A 21,478-nucleotide genomic window follows, 5' to 3' on the forward strand; every position below is an offset into this window, starting at 1 on the left:
TCACTGTGTTACTAAAATTAACAAATGGCAAAACATGAACAGCAGGCCCAATAACTCTTGGTGTGTGTGGTTGCTCAGGTAGCAGGCAATTGGGACATCTTCTTGATAAACCACATATACATTGGGTATTTGGAATCCTCAAAGCTGTTTGTCCCAGCGCAGATTGAACTTACGTGGGACATCCTGGGACTGGAAGAAGGAAGGTTAGACACAGCCATAATAATTCCAGTATGGTGATAAATATCCACTCAGGCCAGTAGATGAGTATTTCCCTAACCGGGCTCCAAATACGGTCCTAAGGATGTAATCATATCACACACAAGATGCATGAGAAGGACAAAGTGCTACTATTAAATACACAAATAAACAAGTTCAAATTAAAAAGTTATCTTGCATTGGCTATCGAGAAATTAAAGTTGGTACTAATTCAAAGATGTTGGATGACAACAGAGGATGCCAAAGAGGATATTAAAACAGAGGAAGTTGCAGAGACGATTTTCAAGACTGTTGAGGAATCTAATATGTGAACAAGGATTTTAGATTCAGTTAAATGACTTCTTCCAGGCTGTTTTGTGAGAGGACAAATAATAAAGATGTCACACACTAGGTCAGGAAAAAAGACATAAGGAGAAACTGGAAAGTGTTATTGGGAAGATGAGAGGCAACTTTTTCACACAGAGTGGTACCTCCTGTATGCTGCTACAGGCAGGTCCAATAGCAACATTTAAAATACATTTGGACAGGTAAATGGATAGGAAAGACTTAGAAGTATATGAGTCAAATGGGACTAGTTAAGATCGATATCTTGGCTGGCATGGATGAGTTGGCCAAAGGGCCTGAGTCTGTGCTATATGACTGAAAATGAACATGCATTTCCTTAAACAGAAAGATGAAATAGATTACACGGATAGCCAACTGAGAAACAATAAAACAGATTGCAAGATCTTCAATAAATATGTGAAAGGGAAAAGAATAGCAGAAGTTAATGTGAGTCACTTACAGGCTGAGATGAAAGAAATTATATTGGGAAGTAAAGAGATGGAGAAATACAAACAATATCTGTGCCTCTTTATTCATGGGAGAACCCCTAACCCCTAATTATCTATTTTCATGACAATATGCAACTTTGTACACAAGTGAGACACTATCTTATGTGGCCAAGTTCTGAGGCAGTGTAGGTGTTACCTTAAAAGCCTCTGAGATATAACAGACCATCTGCCTCCTGAGGGAATGCAATAATTTCCGCAAATGCAATCTCCCATGAAGAGTGAGTATGGCAGATCACCAGAAGGGATTTCTCACCGCGTATTGTTTCAGATCCTTTTTAGCACAACAGGTCTCCATCACAGCAATGACAAAATATGTGAAGCCAAGACGCTGCAAAACTCCTGGGATTCTGGCCCTTTCCCATGATACTGTAAAAAGAAAAGAAAGACATTTTAACCTCACCTCACTGATGTTGCTGCCTGCTATGGATTAGTTCCATGCTGACGGCACATCTGACTGTAACACAAAGTGAGGGGGGTCACAGGTCTGTCCTTAGTAAATAAAAAAAATCACATGAAATTGTAAAAAGATACCAAGTAGATCAGTCAGAGTCTTGGCTCAACAATAATACATAGTCGGGGGTGGTGGGAAGGTGTGTCATTTGCCTTTGATTCCATAGGTAAGGGAATAAATGATTTGCCAGCATTCCACCCCGGACTACAAGCACGACCTTTGCTCAATGTGATCCTGTATGGTCACCAGGCACAGGAGGAGCAGCCTTGGTATTGGCGACTCCTCACTTGTTTTTCTCATCCTGTTCCTATTACTGCCTGTGGTGTCTGTGAGTTTCATTGTGCAATTATTTCTTCCCTAACCTACAGAATCAAAGGTCGATTACACATTCCCTCCTGCCATTCATAAGGTCAGAAGTGATAGAACAGAATTAGGCTTTTGGGCCCATCAAGTCTACTCCGCCATTCAATCATGGCTGATCTCTCTCTCCCTCCTAACCCCATTCTCCTGCCTTCTCCCCATAACCCCCGACACCCGTAAGAATCACAAACCTATCTATCTGTCTTAAAAATATCCATTGATGGCCTCCACAGATTCACCACCCTCTGCCAAAAGAAATTCCTCCTCATCTCTTTCCTAAATGAGTGTCCTTTAATTCCCGACTGTCCACTGCAGACCAAGATGGAAGCCAGGACTCCAATTTGTCTACTTGGCATCTCTGAACAGGATGATATGTTTATTTTAATTCGGAACTCATTACAAGGGAACAAACCTAATATGCTTTGCTGCATAACCAAATGAACAAACCTATAAACATAACATCCTTTTAAAACGCAGTAACATTTAATTATGAACATATCTTTCCAGCAAGTGATGCAAAACATACACTGCTGTTAAACTATCTTATTGACATGTAATCTCAAGTCCAACACAGAAATAATGGCCAATTGGGCAAAGGGCAATGGTCATTTTGCAACCATGGGAACATGTCACATTCATGGCAGAGTCTAGGGTCTATGGGATGTAGAACCAGAGAAGGGAATGTGATAAGAGGTAAGCACAGGCTAGTGGGGAGCATTCTTATCTCTGGGTCTGAAAGCTGTGGCTCTAATGCCCACTCTAAGACATGCTCAAAACCTTATGCTGGTGCTTAATTACAGTAGCGAGGGAGACTAGACTGTCAGAGGCACCATTCAGATGAGACATTTAGCCAGGGTCCCAGCTGCTTCCAGATATATGTAAACATTTGCAAGGCACTATCTTGAAAAAGAACAGGGGAGTTCTCCTCAATTCTCTTGATAATATGTATCTATTCATTATTAAAACAAATGATTGCAATGCCATTCATGGGAGCTTACTTTGCAAATATTGGCTGCTGCATTTCCAGGATTACTATAAAAGTACATCATTTGTTGCACAGCACTTTGGTATGTTGAGAAAGAGACTTGAAAGGCACAAGTACAAGTCTTCCTTTACGTTACTGTGCCAGAACAGATGTCTTCTCAGTTTGGAGTCCCACCAGAAACTGGTCCAAGGAAAACCTCCATCAGCACAACATGGCTTTCAGGTTCCTCGTGACCTTCAACACACCCCACCGTTAGCAGGCTCGCAGCTGCACTGAGTGGATTAAGCACACACTCTGAAGACCATGTCCCAGTCTCCTTCCTCTCACCTTAAGTTAAGAGAGGCTTGTGCCATTTGCTCTCAACTACGTTGGGAATCAAGAGTCTAATATACATTTGGGATTAAATGGGAAGGAAGGAAAACACAGCCAAAAAACTGCCAGAATGAACAATTAGCCTCCAAGGTAAAGCTTGCTTTGTAACCACCTTAATATTTAACACCACCAGTAATATAATGTAACTGAAGAACTATTGTTCCAACAAATCCCTCGGATAGTCACAAGCGGAGTTGATGTAAAAAGTACAGTACACAGTCGTGCCAACAACAGTAAAAACTTTCGGAAAGGTGTGGTGCTGCCTAGAATGGGAAAGAGAGTTGACGGGATAAACTACTTTAGTACAAATTACTTTCTTTACTTTCCTTTCATTACATGATTTGAGATTTATTTTGGAGAGCTTTAAAAAGAATACCTTTCATGTTGAGTGTTGTTTTGGACATAACGCCAAGGCTATGCCGTGTTCAGCTCACAGATGTAACCAAACCAATAATAAACATTCCAGATGCTGGAATTGTGCATTAAGAAGAGGAAATGCTGGAAATAAACAGCAGTCAGGAAAAAGAGAGAAAGAATTAATGTTTCAAATCAATGATCTTCCATCAGAACCTGGGACGTGGGTTCATTCCTGACCTTGGTTACTGTCCGTACAAAGACTGCATCTTCTTCCTGTGACCACACTGGTCATCATGCCTGATACTCTGATTTAATCCCATGTGCCAGTGGGTTAACTGTGGATTACTCCTTAGTAAAGGTTGAAGGCAAAATGTAGAAATGGGGGAATTGATGGATATGTGTGAGAGAGAGAGAGAGAGAGAGAGGGTGTTGCAAAGGTATAGGGAAATAAACAGAGGGGGAATACGACTAAAGGGAATGTTCCCCTGAAACCATCACGGCTCATGGGTCTCACTTCTGTGTCATTATTAACATAAAACAGAGATACATTTAGAACATGGAGGGTGAGTGGGAGTCGTGGGAGAAGACAGTGGAGGGTCAGGAATAATGTAAAAGACTGGAGGAATTAAATAACAACAAGGATGATGGTCTGTGCCAAAAATAGGATTGGGGGGAAGCTCAAGAACAAAAAGGGAAGGTGTAAATGGATACAGCAGAATCATTACCAGCACCTGCTGTCCAATAAAACTGGAGCAGTGATAATGGTCTAAAGCTGTTGGAGTCATTGTTGAGGCCAGAAGGCTGGAACGTAACCCACTCTTCACTCTTCTGCGCCATTGGGAATCCAATGTACTGTTAACAAATTGATAAGGCATACATTTCACACCTTGCAAGTTACTGGTTCCAGCAGCAGCACATCAGGCTATGTTACTGCTGTAATATCGCCCCTTGGATATTTACCACAGCCTTTTCTCTTTTTGAAGATTCTTTATCTAAATATACTTCACTCTATCTCCTGACATAAAGGTCAAACGTTGCACTGTAAATATCAATGCACAGATCAGCTTAGCCACTTCATTTCTCATTCCTTTCTCCACTAAGCCTCCCCTGAATTAGTGATCTGATATTTTTACTGTGCACTTTCAAAACCAATGAGCAGAATCACTGATTTACTGTGGCTGCGTAATTGTTTCCAGCGGTTACATTTTCAGTGGGTTGCAGTGTGCAATGGGAGCTTTGGTGGAAATGTGGCTAAGTTATGCACTTTGCTACGATGCCGATTTTAACATGAAAATCCGGAACTTTGTCAGCAGAATCGCCAATGGCACTGTCCCCCAGCTGTTTGGCCAACACAGGATGATAAGCTTAATTGCTGGAAAACTCCACCTGCTAATGCATCCGAGACATTCATTATTTTATGTGGCCAGGGAACTCTGTGAGACCTCCTCCCGATTAGCATTATTGATCAGGCTTTGACATGGATCTACATGGAAAGCTGTGCTGGAAGAACAAGGCCTTTCGAGCATTACCGATAATTCTAAAACAACACAAAGGAAAAATGCCGAAATGAAAGCGCCTGAGTGATTAAGTGCGGTCAGCACTCCATATGTGACAGAACAAGCACATCAGCAGCACATAAATCATCAGTTGGATAGAGTATTAACCCTGGGCTTAGATGCACTCTCGGTAAGAGATTTATTAAAATCAGCTCATTACTTAATTAAAAACCATCTTTATTCAGAGATGTGCACTAAATTGCATGATCCATAACATTTGCAGATGCAATTTCTGTCAGGAGAGCTAAAATGAGGACATGGAAAAGAGCATTGACTTGTAAACATGCAAGAACAGTTCAACGTCTGTTAATCCAGCCTGGTCACACTTCTGATCTAGTAAACACTGGAATGCTCTGAAGTATATTACTATGTATATACTATTTGATCAGTCAGAGAGCATTTAAATATAGCCTCCTCTCATCTCTTTGTTCATTTTAGGGTTTTTTTCCACTTTGCATACACGTTCACAATTTCTAAAGATGGGGGCACTTGTAGCTATGACGATGAAGATGCTAAAATATAAAAGTATTCTACTTTACAAAACTTGGTTTGGCCACAGCTGACGTATTGTGTACATTTCCGGCCATTATACTACTGGAGGGACATGAGAACAGTGGAAGGGGTGCAGAGTAGATTTACAAGGATATTGCCCATGATGGAACTATTCAGTTGTGAGGAGAGTCCGGATAGACTGGGTTTATTGTTCTTGGAACAGAGGAAGCTGAAGAGCCATCTAATCAAGGTATATGGAATTATGAGGAGCACAAATAAGGTGAAGAGTAGAAACGTTTCCACATTGCTGAAACATCACAGTTAAAGGCTAAGAGTTCCATGCAGTGACCAAATGAAATCTAAAGCACACGGTGAAGGCAGAGACTCTCACTGCATTTAAGAAATATATGGATGAGCAGTTGAATCACTGAGTTATGGAAGTTGATGGACCAAGTGTAGTAAATGGGATTAGTAGACTAAGTAATTGATGGGTGGCATAGACTTGTTGGCCTGCTTCCATCATGTAGGAATCTATGACACTGTTGTGCTATTAGGGTTGTATGATGGTTTGCGGAGCTCGGATTCAGACGCGGGACTTGCACACCATCACCCGGAGGGGTCGCAACATCGGAGGCCTGGATTGCCTCGGCGCAGAGGGAAGAGACAATGACTTTGGGACTTTAAACTGTGTTGAGTGTTTGTTTTGTTATTATTCTGTTATGACTGCAGGCTAAACCATTTCATTGCATTGAAAAGTGCAATGACAATAAAATTGAATCCAATCCAATCCAATCCAATCCAATGATAGTATGATGCCTAAGATGAACGTGATTGTTACTAGACAAGTGATCCAGAGTTCTGAAAGAAATCCATACTCAAGTTCAATTTCCATCATCATGGCTGAGGAACCTAGTACAGTTTACTAAATAATCTGAAATTAAATAAACAATTGCTAAGAAATTTGTTCCCAGTGAGTAGCTTTCAACATAATGTTTACTTGTATCAGTGCATTGTATTCTGCCTGTGAACTGAAGAATTTATACACAAAGATCTATAACACAATGACACCACTATATACCAACAAATCTAAACCCTGTAATTATCAGTCAAACAAGTTAAGAAACAGCCAAATTGTTGTAAAATTTCACGATTCACACATGCCCTTCAGGAAGGAAATTTGCAACATTGCTAAGTCAAGACCAACACTCAAATGCTGCACTCAAATTGACATCTGGAATAGTGCAACAACCCATTCAGCTCAAGGATCTGATCTGGACATTGACAGTAACATTGGCAAAAATAAATGAACAAACCTGTGAAGAAGCCAGATCCAGTTTAGTTGAGAAAACCTTTGTGAGGCTGTAACTGGCAAACTGGGAGAAATGAACATGCAACTTCTGGGGTGTTATTACAATATTGATAAAGCATATAGCTAGGGCATTGCCCTTCTATAGTGAGCTCCATCCATGGGCAATGGTATCTAAAATAGGGCTACAATATTGCCATAATTCCCCATCCAGGCATCATCCTGGTCAATCCACATTTCTGACCCAAGCAATTTATTTAAGCAAAAAACAATCTTGGTCCGTCCATCCTGCAACCAACCTCATACCTCCCACAAATCAACCTCTGTCCCTTCCCAATTCTCAATATTGAGTTTGCATCCAGAACTGGTCACAATCTGTCTCCACTGGCTGATCTTTGAGACCAACATGAAGCCATTTTGGAATGGAACGGCATCGGTTCACTGGTTGTGACTATAAACGCAAGGCAGCTAAATCTGACTCGACTCGCTAAGCTTGCTCAGTTTTGACCCAGCAGTATGTGGTTGACATTATGTTCTTGCACAAAGTCAGGATTAAATCAATTCCTCAGCTAAAAAGTTTTATGAAATTAGAAAAGGGGAAATGGTGGCCTTTAAAGGGAGTAATGTTTTATTAGAAGATTGCACTGTTGCCTTAGAGACTGGCATTAAATCATATGACTGTCGGGCATCAAATAGTTGATCTGATCATAATTCACAAGAAATACCTGAATCAGATTATTGCCATCAATATTTTCAGAAACTAGATTACCAAGATATCTTTTCCCCAGAGTGAGAAACAATAATGGCATGTTAATATGGAATACTGCAGACCAAAGTACTCACTGTGGAATGCCTGACATTGATAACATGACGTTTGGCTGGACAACTGCAGCCAGGAATGTATTTAGTCATTTTTTTAAACTGAGCGACATTTAGTCTGCCATAGAATGCTTCTTGGACAGAGAGAAGTGTCTGTGCACTTCTGTGCAAAATGGTTTGCCCACAAACAAAATAAGTAATTTCTACTTTCACTGATCAAGCAATAAACTTGGGCTTTTTAAGAATTCAAACTCTGTGAAACACACCCCCCTCCCCCCCAACCACCACCACCTCCACCTCATTCTAGATCAAAGTCAAACAAAACAATGTTACAAAGTATTTCACAAAAGGACAAAGTGCTGGAGTGATTCAGGTGAGGCAGCATCGGTGGAGAAAATGATAAGGTGACGTTTCGGGTCAGGATCCTTCTACAATCTGGTCAACGGAAAGGTCCAACACAAAACGTCACCTATGCATGTTCTCCAGAAATGTCGACTGACCCACTGAGTTACTCCAGCACTTTGTATCTTTTTTTTGTAAACCAGCTTCCGCGGAAATAAGTTCTCTTATTTTTCCTCATCAAAATTGGTAAGAGATGTTCCAAGCCACAAGTATTTTCCTACAACTGGTTCTTGCAACTATTGTCAGCCTTGTGTGTGACACAGTGGTAATCTTAAGGAGAACAATGGCAACATTTGCATTAAGGTCAGGTTCCCTTCTTCAACAGAGGCTATTGGGACCATTCAACGGCGAGTAACATTAGTTTCATTTGAAAGTCAAAATGATGTTTATTTTAAACAGAATTCTTACTTTGTGATTCCAGCACCTATTTTCTATGTTTCTATGTTTCTACAATGTTTCAGGTCAGGACCCTGCTCCAGACTGAGGAGTAAATGCTCAAATGTGGTTTTCTTCTCTTTGCTCTGGAAGGCCACACGGTCTCTGGTGAGAGAGGGACCGATCTTCCAGCTGGAGAAAGTGGGAGCTTGTGTGTAGGATTGGGGCCTGTGGTGGGGAGTGTGTTGGGGGAATTAATGTGCATAAATTGCTGGTGAGACGGGCTGTGGGATTAGGAGCTAGGGCACAATCAGGAAGAGATCAAATGGTCTGAAGGAGAACTGCAGGTGGAAAAAGAGACAAGTGCAAAATTCAAAGGGTGTCAACCTCTCAGTCCTCTTTAAGCTCTGCAGTACAACTCAGTATGGCAGACGTGGTATCAAATTTGTTTAGAGATACAGCACGGAAAAGGCCACTGAGTCCACACTGACCAGTGATCCCCGCACATTAACACTATCCTACACACACAAGGGAGAATTTATACATACACCAAGCCAATTAACTTACATACCCTCACATCTTTGGAGTGTGGGAGGAAACCGAAGATCTCGGAGAAAACACACGGGGTCACGGGGAGAACATACAAACACCCGTTGTCGGGATTAAACCCGAGTCTTTGCGTTTGCCTTCACATTCAGAGAATCAAATGGGTGTTGCCGTTCACAAACTGTGCAATGTAATCAGGATGTTAATTCCTTCATGCAAAGAATTTCTAGCTAACATTTTTGTTTTTCACTTCCCCTATTAAAATCACAGGAAGAGTCAGGCCAGTTGGAAGAGTTGGGCCCGTGGGTGGTAAACTCACTGGGACCGCCTGCTGGGCCATAGCTGATGAAGAACACTCCGATCAGAAGCAGGATGGCGGTTCGCCAGGACAGCTTTCGCAGCAACTGCAGTCGACGGACACCTCGTCGGAGCATGGCACTGAAGGACAGGGCTGCGGATGTACCAATGATGAAAACAAACCTGAGGACACAACACACATTACCATTTATCAAGTCAAGTCAAGTCACTTTTATTTATATAGCACATTTAAAAAACAACTCTCGTTGGCCAAAAGTGCTTTACATTGGTATAAGAATAGTACAACAAACAACAGTGGTTCATAGATTAAATACAGACATCACTACATACATATAGCCCTCGCTCAGAGGACATCAATAAAGGCTTGGGAGTAGAGATGAGTTTTAAGTCTCGACTTAAAGGAGTCGATGGAGGGGGCACTTATGCCTTTGCCTGGTTATTTTCATAGGTCAGGGCATTGAGTATAAGAGTCAAGGAGTCATGATGCAGCTTTACAGGACTTTGGTTAGGCTGCATGTTGAATATTGCATACAGTTCTGGTCGTTCACCATGTGAAGGTTTTGGAAAAAGTGCATAGGAGGTTTACCAGAATTATCCTTGGCTTAGGGTCTATCAGCTACAGGGAGAAATTGGACAGACTTGGATTGCTATTACGCTGGATGTTGCAGGAAGACCTGATAATGTAACATTATAGGAGGCACAGATAGGGTAGACAGTCAGAACCTTTTCCCCAGGATAGAAAACTCAAATACTAGGGGAAATAACTTGAATGTGGGAGGGGCAAAGTTTGGCACAGACATTGTGGCTGAAGGGTCTGTTTTTGGACTTTATTGTTCCATGATTGATATTCTGTTAACACAATCAGTAAACATACTACGATATATTTAGCAGCCTGCGCAAAGAAATCAAAAACAGACCAAGAGTAAATTAAATTATCTGAACCAGGATGCTATCATTTGTTAATAATAAACTCTTTCCAGCTCAAGTTTGAACATGTTCCATTGCTACATTTGTGGAGCATGGCACATTAAGATATAACAGGAGTCAAATGGAATATGTTTTTGTGGTGAGCTGTTAACATTTTTAAATGTATATTATTACGCGTTAACATAATTTTGTCTATGCTTTAAAATATTTTCAATGTGTCTTTGTGAATGGGAGTGAGTACATGTATGTGTGAGTGCATGTCTAGGTTTCTGAGTGCACTTGGATGTGTACTTGCACATTAAATGTCAGCAATTTCTCTGTGAACATTTCACAGAATATCCAGAGAAAATTGCATTCAGGAGCCTTCGGAACGATCTAGTTATGTTCAAAGTGCCACTCAGAGGCTCTGTAAAGGTTTTCTGAGAGAGAGCATCAATCAAAAGGCTAATGAAAGATTGAAAAGCAAAGGTGTTATAAATTGGAAACAACAGTAAATGCTGGGAACGCAGACTCAGCAGCTTTGAACTATTAGTTCTGATGAAAGATTGAAACATGTGGTCTCCGCATAGATGCTAACTGACAGGCTGGTTGTGACCAATATATTCTGCTTTCTTTCCAATGAAAGGTAGTCTTGTTCTATAGAATAATGGAAACATACGGTGCAGAAACGGGCTCCAAGGGCCCAAGTTATCTAAGTCAACTGCGATGCCTATCAGCACTAATCCCTTTTGACCACATTAGGCTGGAGTTAAAAATGAAGAATGATGTGCTTTTCTTCTCCTTTATTGTTCAGCATCTTGGATTAGAGAAAAGGTGATGAAATACTCGTATGTGTTTGCGCTCGTTCACCAGATACCCCTGGGTTTCTGACCCATTCCCTATTCAGGAATACAAACGCATAATCTAGACTAATTTAGCAGTGATGTTGAGGGAGTCTTGCAGTGTCACAACGATCTCATTATGATGGAATATAAAACCAGAAAATCAAGGGATTATTCAATGTCTTGTCCTACATTTATCCTCTTCCAAACCCACCCCTCACCCCACAAAAGAGTTCATCATCTCATCTCACTGATGTTTTTAGGAACATGCCAGCAACAACTGGCTTGTGTAGTTCACCTACACAGTAAGCCACAGTACTTCAAAGTAATTGCCTGCATATGAAGCAGTTGGGGGATAAAGAGTGTTGAAAGATATGATGAGGTGCTCTATAAATGTATGTCATTCTTCTTGTTCTGGACTGTGTTTATCTTGAGTCAATTTTCATTTGTAAAATCCACCACCCCAAACAAATCAACTATTGTGGAGCTGGTTAAACTCCACCTTAGGTAGCTCCACGATGTCTGCCATTAATTTCAATGATTTGTGAAGTGGATAATAATTCTCCATGGGAACTGCTTCAATACTTTTAAAGTGCTTTATTGACCAACAACCACAATTGCATTGAAACTGAACCCTGATGGTCCTTCTTTGGTTATCTACAATGTTGGCTCTGCTGCAGGTGAGCTGCTCTGATCTGAAGTTTACACGCCTCTGGTTCAGTCAGTCCTGCACCACCACTGCTTTTAGCAGGCACTGGGCATAAAGTAATGTAATTTGGAATCCTTCGGTGACGTGAGTCTTGCCACAAACCAATCTTGTCCTTATTTAGGGCGGCACTGTGGCGCAGCGGTAGAGTCGCTGCCTTACAGCGAACGCAGCGCCGGAGACGCGGGTTCGATCCGGACCACGGGTGCTGTCTGTACGGAGCTTGTACGTTCTCCCTGTGACCTGCGTGGGTTTTCTCCGGGATTTTCGGTTTCCTCCCACACTCCAAAGTCGTACAGATATGTATGTAGGTTAATTGGCTTGGTAAATGTAAACACTGTCCCTAGTGTGTGTTAATATGCAGGGATCGCTGGTCGGCACAGACCCGGTGGGTCGAAGGGCTTGTTTCCGCGCTGTATCCCTAAACTAAACATAATTAAACTAAACTTTAGGACCCCATTACTACCACGCTGACAGTTATTCAGAGGTGGAAGTAGGGTTGCCGATTAGTTTCCTATGTGGGAATGTGAGCATTAGTGAATCCAGATGTGGAAATTTCGATTGACAGGAAAGGACATTGCAAGATTGTTACCATGCATGGATGGTGTAAGAGCCAACGGAGCTTCGCAAGTACTGAAACTTTCTCACAAGAGAACCAGTGGTGTCTAGTTGGTGTGTTTTCAAACTGTGTGTATTTTATTAGCTTGGCTTGTAGAACATTCATCTGACTCCAAAGATTTTGAATTTAAGTTCCATGGAAGCATAAGCACAGGCTGAGGACATTCAGCACATATTGCCTGTGCTGCCAAATGCAATAGCAATCCCGCTGTCTGGCCTTCTTCTCATTTTTAGTACATTCCTGTATTCTACTTTTCCTCTTAAAAATAGGCAATCCTGAGATATCACCCACTCCTTCTCTCTAGAGTTGCTGCATGTCCCGCTGAGTTACTTCAGTGTTTTGGGTCTATCTTCTATTAAAGAACAGTTCCTACCTGATTAAGGAAAAGCATAATTGTACAAAAAATAAATGCTGAATTTATGGGCTGTAACCATGGGCCAAGAAGTGAGAATTGTTGGTATCATTACATCAACACTTTCATTTTTGCTCACCAGGGCATCACAAGGTCAGCGACAGTCAACCCTGCAAAATACGAAAAAACACATACAAGGTGACAGAAATTTATTTAATTCTACAGTAGAATATTTTTCATGTTTTCAAATGTTTGTTAAAGTTAAATACAGATAGAAATCTTTATTTACACTCCCAAATCCCTCTTAGCTGAGCACCAGCTTCCCACCAGTCTCTCCCATCCTGCTGTCATCTTTGAAAGGCACCAATTCTTCACCCATGTCAACATTCTTCCTTCCATCACTTCACCAGAAAAATCCTAGCCTGTATGGAGGCTTCCAGGGGTCTCGACCCAAAACGTCACCCATTCCTTCTCTCCAGAATTGCTCCCTGTCGCACTGACTTACTCCAGCTGTTTGTGTCTACCTTCCTCCTGAGGAACTAACTCCAACTAGTTGCTTAGAGCGACTAAGAATAGCAACTGATGGAGGCAGGATTGGGTAGGAAGGAACTGCAGATGCTGGATTAAACCGAAGATAGACACAGAATGCTGGAGTAACTCTGCGGGACAGGCAGCATCTCTGGAGAGAAGGAATGGGTGATGCTTCGGGTCGAGACCCTTCTACAGAGTGATCAAGGCAGGATTGCTCTCCTTCTGCTCTGCATCAACCACACTATTAATCCAACGTCCATTTTAACCTCAAGTCAGGTAAGCCTGCGGCTCCCCCCCCCCCCGCCCCCGCCCACCCATTACTCCATCTCCCCTCCCTGAGGAAGATTTATTAAGTTTTATGAACGGTCTTGTGGATGCTTAGCATGTGGCCCTGCAGAAAAATGCTTCCTGTAAAATTGACTTGAGATTTAAAAACCTGCAGGAATATGTCAATCAATAGCAACAGAGACTCGGGTTGCAAATCTCTAGTGAATATTAATTCTGATAATAATTTTTGATTTATTGCTTTCATAAAGGAATTATTTTGAATCGATGGCCAAGGATTTGTATTTTCGACTGTGAATTCAGTTGTTCTACATTAGACTCTGGTCCTGTATATCTGATATTGTATATATATATATATATATATATATATATATATATAGATATATATATATATATATATATATAAACCCACACGCACACTCACACTCACACACACACACACACACACACACACACACACACGCACACGCACACCCACACACATATATCAATGTACCTCATTGTAAGAATTGTGGATGTCCAGCCTTTGCTTGACTCTCTGCAATACATAATTGCTGTTGGAGCTTGGCTAACGCTACCATAGCCAACCACCACCTTCCTCCTTAGTAAACTAATTAGTAATCAATACAATAGTGGCTTTTAGAAAGGCAGATGGATATGCAGTGAATGGGAACGTGTGGATCATGTGCAGGTAGATGATCTTGGCAATTTGGTTTTGCATGGGCCAAAGTACCAATTCTTGTCCTGGACTTTTCTATAATTTATCTGTTCATAACAGGGGAAGCTGAATTCACCTGAAGTACAGCAGCATCAAGGTGAGCACTGTCCAGTTCACATCTCTCCTGCTGGGAGGATAGTGTGGAAGTAGCAAGCACTTGGGTTACTGGTTGAGCATCAACATCTGCATCTCTCTTGACGACCCCAAGAACTATCATGCATTCTGTGTGACAGAATGATTTTTGAGCACAGTAATGAAACGCAGAAGCTACTTCTGATTTCTGCATTTATTTTGGGGTCTCAGGTTTGATTGTCCATCCCCATTTCTTGTGAGTCCAACGTTTTTTTGCTCCACCTGAGAGTGCGTCAGACAAAAGGGTTTTGTAAACAGACTCTTTGATAGTTATTGGGTGATGTGTCAGATTTTAATGAAGTTGTGAAAATCAGTGGGAAAAAATGCAAAATTCTGTAAATAAACGAAAACATTGTACATTTACCAGAAGCTCACTGTCTCAAATTTAGCAATGACCTTGAAATTAAAAGTTAGTGCTATCCTGATTACTAATACATAAATCTCTATTTCTAACGCAGTGCAAAATGTTCATTATACATTATATTATGCTATCTATGCTTTCTGTTTGGTAATGCAAAAGTAAATTCTATTACAATACCATTCCATGGGGCGTGTTCAAAGAACCAGTAGCTCCCTCCTCCATAGTTGACAAAGACCATGATAGTTAGCGCCAAACTGCAAACACACAGGTAGGGAGATATTTTTTAGCCACACTTATATGAAAACATTCACGTTACCCAAACTGAGGGCATACGGTCTGTTAATATCTTCATCTCTGAAAAAGAGAATTATGCGCTCGCAATCCAAGGTGTAGGATTGAGAGGTACATTGTCTTAAGTATCTGAAACACCATCTGAAATCCACCCTTTAAAGCAGGTATTAAAAATCCCATCAGAGAGTAAAGAACTCTTCCTGGCCAAAGTCCCTCACTTAACCTGAAAAAAGTAAAAGGCCTCTCCCACTTACGCAACTGTTGAAAATTCAGCGGCAACCAGAATGGCGCTACGAGTCTTTGGGTGACTAGGAGACCTCTCATGACCATACAGGCGAAACCTGGCGACATGTAGCGGGTGTTGTGGGATGTCAGCAGGGGACATGTTGCCAGGGGATCACCTGTATGGTCATGAGAGGTCTCCTTGTCACCCAAAGAGTTGTAGCGTCTTTCTGGTCACCGCTGAATATTCAACATGTTGAAAGTATTCGGCGACCTACGACGGATGCCGGCAGTCGCCAAAAAAGTCGCGTAAGTGGGACAGGCCCTTAAAGGAGTTACTTACAGTATCTCACTGCTAGTTTTGGGGACAGTCTTTATCGCCAATCAGAGCTTGTTACAAAGCCAAGGCCAAGTAATAATAAATATGTCTGAAGAAAGCTCCCCGCAAAAATGTCACCTATCCATTTTCTCCACAGAACCTGGCCCATTGAGTTACTCCAGTATTCTGTGTCTATCCAAAGTAATAATTAATGAATAAAGAATATTCTGACAAGCTTGAAATGTTAAAACATGATTCAAATTTCATGGCAGGAATTAGAACTCATATTAGAATGTTACCTTATTCTCGCGATGGCTTTGAGGACATCCGGCAAGTGTTTCTCTTTGCTAGGTAAGGTACAATTTCTACCCCAATCACTTTAGTTGGTGATTGGTAGTGGGATTACCATCGGTGAGAGTTTCCTTCTTAGAAATAATGCCATGGGATATTTGTATTCCTACAGAAAGCCCGTCAAACAGTGCACCATTACCTCCGTACTACTTTGGAACATCATCTTTGATTTTAATGCAATAGTCTGCACCATCGTAAATAAAAAGCAGTGAAAATCTATGGAACTACCTCCAGTCCTCCTGCCATGACATGGTGGAACCTAGCTAAAATCGTAAGGAACATGACTTGTGCTTGTACATATCAATACCTTCCATGCATGTCCATGTGTCTATTTAAAAGCCTCTTCAATGCCATTATCTTATCTGCCTCCACCACCACCCTGGCAGTATGTTCCAGGCACCCACAAATCATTGGCGAAAACTTGCCCCACACATCTCCTTTGAAACTTTGCCCCTCTCACCTTAAAGGGCCTGTCCCATTGTACGAACTAATTCACGAGCTCTTCCGAGTTAAAAAAAAAATCAAACTCGTGGTAAGCACGTAGAATGTACGTAGCGGGTACGTCGGAGCTCAGGACGTCTCTTAGCGGCTCGTTACACTAACGGCAGGTACTCGGGAAACGCGGTAAGCTCGTGAAGACCAGTGAAGATTTTTCAACATGTTGAAAAATGTCCACAAGAGCCCCGAGTACCTACGAGCGGCTATTACCGTAATTCTCCAAGTTCGAATCAAGGGAGACTCGGGAGAACTCTTGAATTAGCTCGTACAGTGGGACAGCCCCTTAAAGCTACGAACTCAAGTCTTTGACATTTCCACCCTCGGAACAAGGTTCCAATTTTCTCCCCTATCTCTGCACCTTATAATTTTATGTACCTCTATCAAGTCTCACCGCAGCCTTCGATGCATCACTGAAAACAATTAATCCCTGCTTTCCCCAGGTAAGAATTGAAGATTTTGAAACTACAGACCATTTGATCTAGCTGCTAGGTTAAGGAACTATAGGTTTCAGTACCTAATATATGGGAATGTGTATCCGGACCAACAAGTGTTTTGCTAAAACATTATCTTGGCTGAAAAACTGTAAGCCTGCAATTTCAAATAACAATGAGCGAAGCAAGGATGTGGGTTTTTTCCCTAATTGGAACTGTACAAGTTTCAAATATAAAAGCACCTTTTGATACTTAGGAAGGTAGCCTCAATAGGTTCATAGAAGTGATACTTATGATTAATTTAGCATTTTCGATGGACAGCCCATTTCCTATTTATTACAATATTGATTATATTAGTCACCCTGCATTTAGTTCTATCCGCTTACCTACACAAATTTACATGCATATGCTGATTTTTAAAATTTGAGCATTATCTATAATACATTAGACTTGATGGTATGACAAATGTTCCTCTTTGTTTTACAACAAGCTGTCACTCTCACTCACCTAAGTGGGTACACTCTGCTTCACTTACCTGTTAAGTGAGCACAGCCGTTTTAAGTGTATGGATTTTTAAAATGTTTTCTCTTTCATTTTATTGAAGTTTATGCTGTTAAAGCCCTGGTCCCAGGACAGTTGCTGGAGCATTCCTGCAGGTCATCTCCCTAACCATCCTGTGGTGTATCGGAAACATCCATTTTCATGAGCTATTGCAGCAATAAGTAAATGACACAAGATCTATTCGCAGTTAAAGAACCAAAGTTAGGTCCCTCTTTCTTGGTTACGGACATAGATCGTGTAAACTGTTGGGTTAGATGTTGGGGAAGGAACAGCGACAGAAGCTGGATAATAAGGAATTTCTATGGCTGCACATTATAATAACTCATTTATTACGGAATCAAGGGATATGGGGAGAAAGCAGGAACAGGGTACTGATTCTGGATGGTACACAAAAATGCTGGAGAAACTCAGCGGGTGCAGCAGCATCTATGGAGCGAAGGAAATAGGCAACGTTTCAGGGCCGAAACCCTTCTTCATTCAGACTGAAAAGTCATTCTGAAGAAGGGTTTTGCCCAAAACGTTGCCTATTTCCTTTGCTCCATAGATGCTGCTGCACCCGCTGAGTTTCTCCAGCATTTTTGTGTACCTTCGATTTTCCAGCATCTGCAGTTCCTTCTTAAATACTGATTCTGGATGATCTGCCATGATCATATTGAATGGCAGTGCTGGCTCGAAGGGCCGAATGGCCTACTCTTCCACCTACTTCATGTTTCTATGGTAAGCTTTTTTTCCCATAAAAATAATATTCCAGGATCCTACCAGACTTTCAGGGACCAGATTAGATTAAATGTAATAAAAATCACAGATACTAACAAAGCATGACCTGGTTTAAAGGAAAAATATTCATTTATATAGCACTTTCCACAACCTCAGGATGTGCCAAAGTGCATTACAATCAATGAAGCAACTTTGGAATGTAGTCTTTGCTGAAATATAGAAAATATAGCAGACGGTCTGTTATTGTAGGCTTTGGGTGAGGGATGAATTAGTTGGGAAAATAGGGACAAATCCCCTCCTCATCGCTGTAAGAATGCCGTGGAAATATTTACTCCTCGAGAAGACAGACGGGACCTTCAGTTAACACCTCAATGAAAGGCAGTAGCGTTCCCTGGAGATCCACTTCCTGGGCTAACACTCAGTGGAAATTGTAAACTGTGATTGCACAATTTCTTGTCATTGTATAGTCTGTGCCCGTTCATGCTGAATACAGATGTGTCAGTGAGGGGGAGCTGAATACAGAGTTGTTGAGTGGTGTGGGCTGAATCAGCTGCTGCTCAACAACGACACAACTAAAGAGTTAGTGGTGGACTTGAGGTGGAGAGGGACACCCCTGTCCCCCGTCTCCACCAAGAGTGTGGATGTGCAGTTTACCAAGGAGTACAAGTACCTTGGAGTTTACCTGGACAGTAAACTGGACTGGTCCAGGAACACTGAGGCAATGTATAAGAAGGGACAAAGCCGTCTGTACTTTCCGCTCCTTCAACATCTGCAGTGAGATGCTGCAGATGTTCTATCAGTCGGTGGTGGCCAGTGCCATCTTCTACACTACAGTTGTGTGTTGGGGCAGCAGGGCGAAGGCTGCAGACCCCATCAGAATCAACAAGCTCATCAGGAAGGCTGGCTCCATCCTGGGAGTGGAGTTGGATTCATTGGAGGTGATCTTGGAGGAGAGGATGCTGCTCAAATCTTGGACAAAGCAGCTCACCCCCTCCATGACACACTGGTCAACCTGACGAGTACCTTCAGCAATGGACTGGTTCCACCAAGATGCAGCATAGAACGCTACAGGAGAACCGTTTACCCTGTGGCTATCAAACTGTACAACAAAGTTCTATCGTATTGTTTCGTATCGTTCAAGGGACCATTTGGTCGATAAAGTCTACGCAAGCTCTCAAAGCAATCTCATCAATTCCATTTTCCCCATTTATTTTCCTGTATTCTATTCTCTCTAACAATATTCAACACCAAAAATTAACTAACAATAACAAATTAACTCCCCAGTCAGCACATAGTCAGAGAGAGAGAGAAAAACTGCGTTGAAACAGGCCCATCAACACAAAGTGACCATCAAGCACCATTTAACCTACCCTCAATTTTCCAGCATCTGCACCATTTTATTTTTTGGGATGTTAGATGAAGCTCTCTGAGGAAACCCACATGGTCACTAAAAGAACATGCTAACTCCACAAAGACAGCATCAGAAGTCAAGGGTTGAGCCCAGATCATTCAACCTGTTAGTTAGCAGCTCTGGGCAATTTCAGAGTAAAGAGTCACTATCATTTAAAAAAGGATTTGAAAAATTGTGATGATTCTTCACTGATATTATATTATAGATTCCACTTAATGTGTTATTTCAATGCGTAGTTAGATTTACTGTAGCTCTCAGGGCTAATGGAATCAAGGGATATGGGGAGAAAGCAGGAACGGGGTACTGATTTTAGATGATCAGTCCTGATCATATTGAATGGCGGTGCTGGCTTGAAGGGCCGAATGGCCTACCCCTGCACCTATTTTTCTATGTTTCCATGTAACCAGGGTCTTCTTCTTGTGTATGGTGTGCACAGCCTAAAGTTGTAGGGCAACTTGTTCTATTTGATTGTGCACGCCAGGCTGATTGCATTCGTCGAAACAGGGCAGACCACGTGAAGGTTGCAGTCTCCCACCCCGTAACCAGGGTAATGTTGTGGAATGCCTCTCTGTATGATGTAGGTGAACCAGGTTGTTTTTACTAACAATTTAATAGTTTCATGCTTTCTTCACAACCCCATGCCCCAACTTACTGATTCCTAATCTACAGCATTACATTCTCCAGCCATTATGGTGGCATCTGAAATCATGCCCAATCAGTCTAGACGTTTGGTCATATAATATTAGTCTGTTGGACACAAAGTTTAAAAACCTACGTTTTGATTGTAGACTTTATCCCATATTGGGGGAAGATTTCTGCTATCGCTACAATGAGTGCTTTCAAGAGAGAGTTAGATAGGGCTCTTAAAAATAGTGGAGTCAGGGGATGTGGGGAGAAGGCAGGAACGGGGTAATGATTGGGGATGATCAGCCATGATCACACTCGAAGGGCCAAATGGCCTGCACATGCACCTATTGTGTATTGTCTAGTGTCTGGTAATATAACCACTAGGCATGCATGGTCTAATACTGTATGTGTTGTGTTATCTATTCCTGCTTCTTTGTTGCCCAGCTCAGCCTTCGCCTTGTGTATCCCTGCTCTACCTCACTGCGAAGCTTGCCATGATTCTGCAAGATCAGCAGCCTCAAAGAGCAAGAGGAAATTAGAGGTAGGTAATTCAACCCTAGATGTTTGCTGTGGCCACCAGACGCTGCCTAAAGAGGAGGTTTTAATTAAAAAGATTGACAATAAGGTGGCATATTGCTCTAATCTGCGGTGCTCGTCTCCTGGAAAATGACTTAACCTTTGTCTTGGTTGCTGTGGCAACTAATGGACCTGATTACACCAGTGTGCAAGACCAGCATTGCTATATTTTATAATGGCCTGGCTAAGATAACAGGGGAGATTAAAGTCTTATCTGGGCAGTTAAACAGCGACTCTTCATTTCTGATGTATTTGTGGAGAGAGGATCCTCTTCCTTTCTACCCCCAAAGTGAGCGGATTAATTACCATCATCCATTCTGTGGCGCTGGTTCTGACCAGTTAGCTTTCTGTTCTCCTATTGATTGGAAATGGAGCAAAGCTTCCTGCTGTGTACCGTTATGGCGGGACAATATCTATTATAAAACAAAGAACTCAGCACCTGTTCTTCAGTCCCTCCCCTTAATTTTCATCAAAACATATATCTGAGGCAGGGGCCTTTCACAATTAATCTTCGTCCATGGACAATTGTCAAAACAACCTGCTCAGCATAATTAGTATTTATTGTTAACTTAAACCCTTGGTCCTTGTGGCCCTTGTGGGGGTATCGAGAGAAGGCAGGTACAGGATACTGAGT

The 21,478-nt window shown here is 41.8% G+C and overlaps 1 protein-coding gene across 1 annotated transcript in view; it reads right to left on the minus strand.

The window, feature by feature from the left end:
• The window catches only part of si:dkey-192p21.6 (uncharacterized protein LOC565246 homolog), a 163,991-nt gene that overhangs the window by 38,394 nt on the left and 104,119 nt on the right, over nt 1-21,478 (minus strand). Inside the window, exons 8-12 of the mRNA XM_055661723.1 lie at nt 15,018-15,094; nt 12,953-12,983; nt 9,390-9,550; nt 1,303-1,415; nt 174-295 (exon numbers count right to left, since the gene is read on the minus strand). Of these exons, the coding sequence (XP_055517698.1) occupies nt 174-295; nt 1,303-1,415; nt 9,390-9,550; nt 12,953-12,983; nt 15,018-15,094 (504 nt within the window). The remainder of the gene's footprint in view (nt 1-173; nt 296-1,302; nt 1,416-9,389; nt 9,551-12,952; nt 12,984-15,017; nt 15,095-21,478) is intronic.

Source organism: Leucoraja erinacea, chromosome 34 (genome assembly GCF_028641065.1).
Source record: "Leucoraja erinacea ecotype New England chromosome 34, Leri_hhj_1, whole genome shotgun sequence".
Lineage (NCBI taxonomy): Eukaryota > Metazoa > Chordata > Chondrichthyes > Rajiformes > Rajidae > Leucoraja > Leucoraja erinaceus.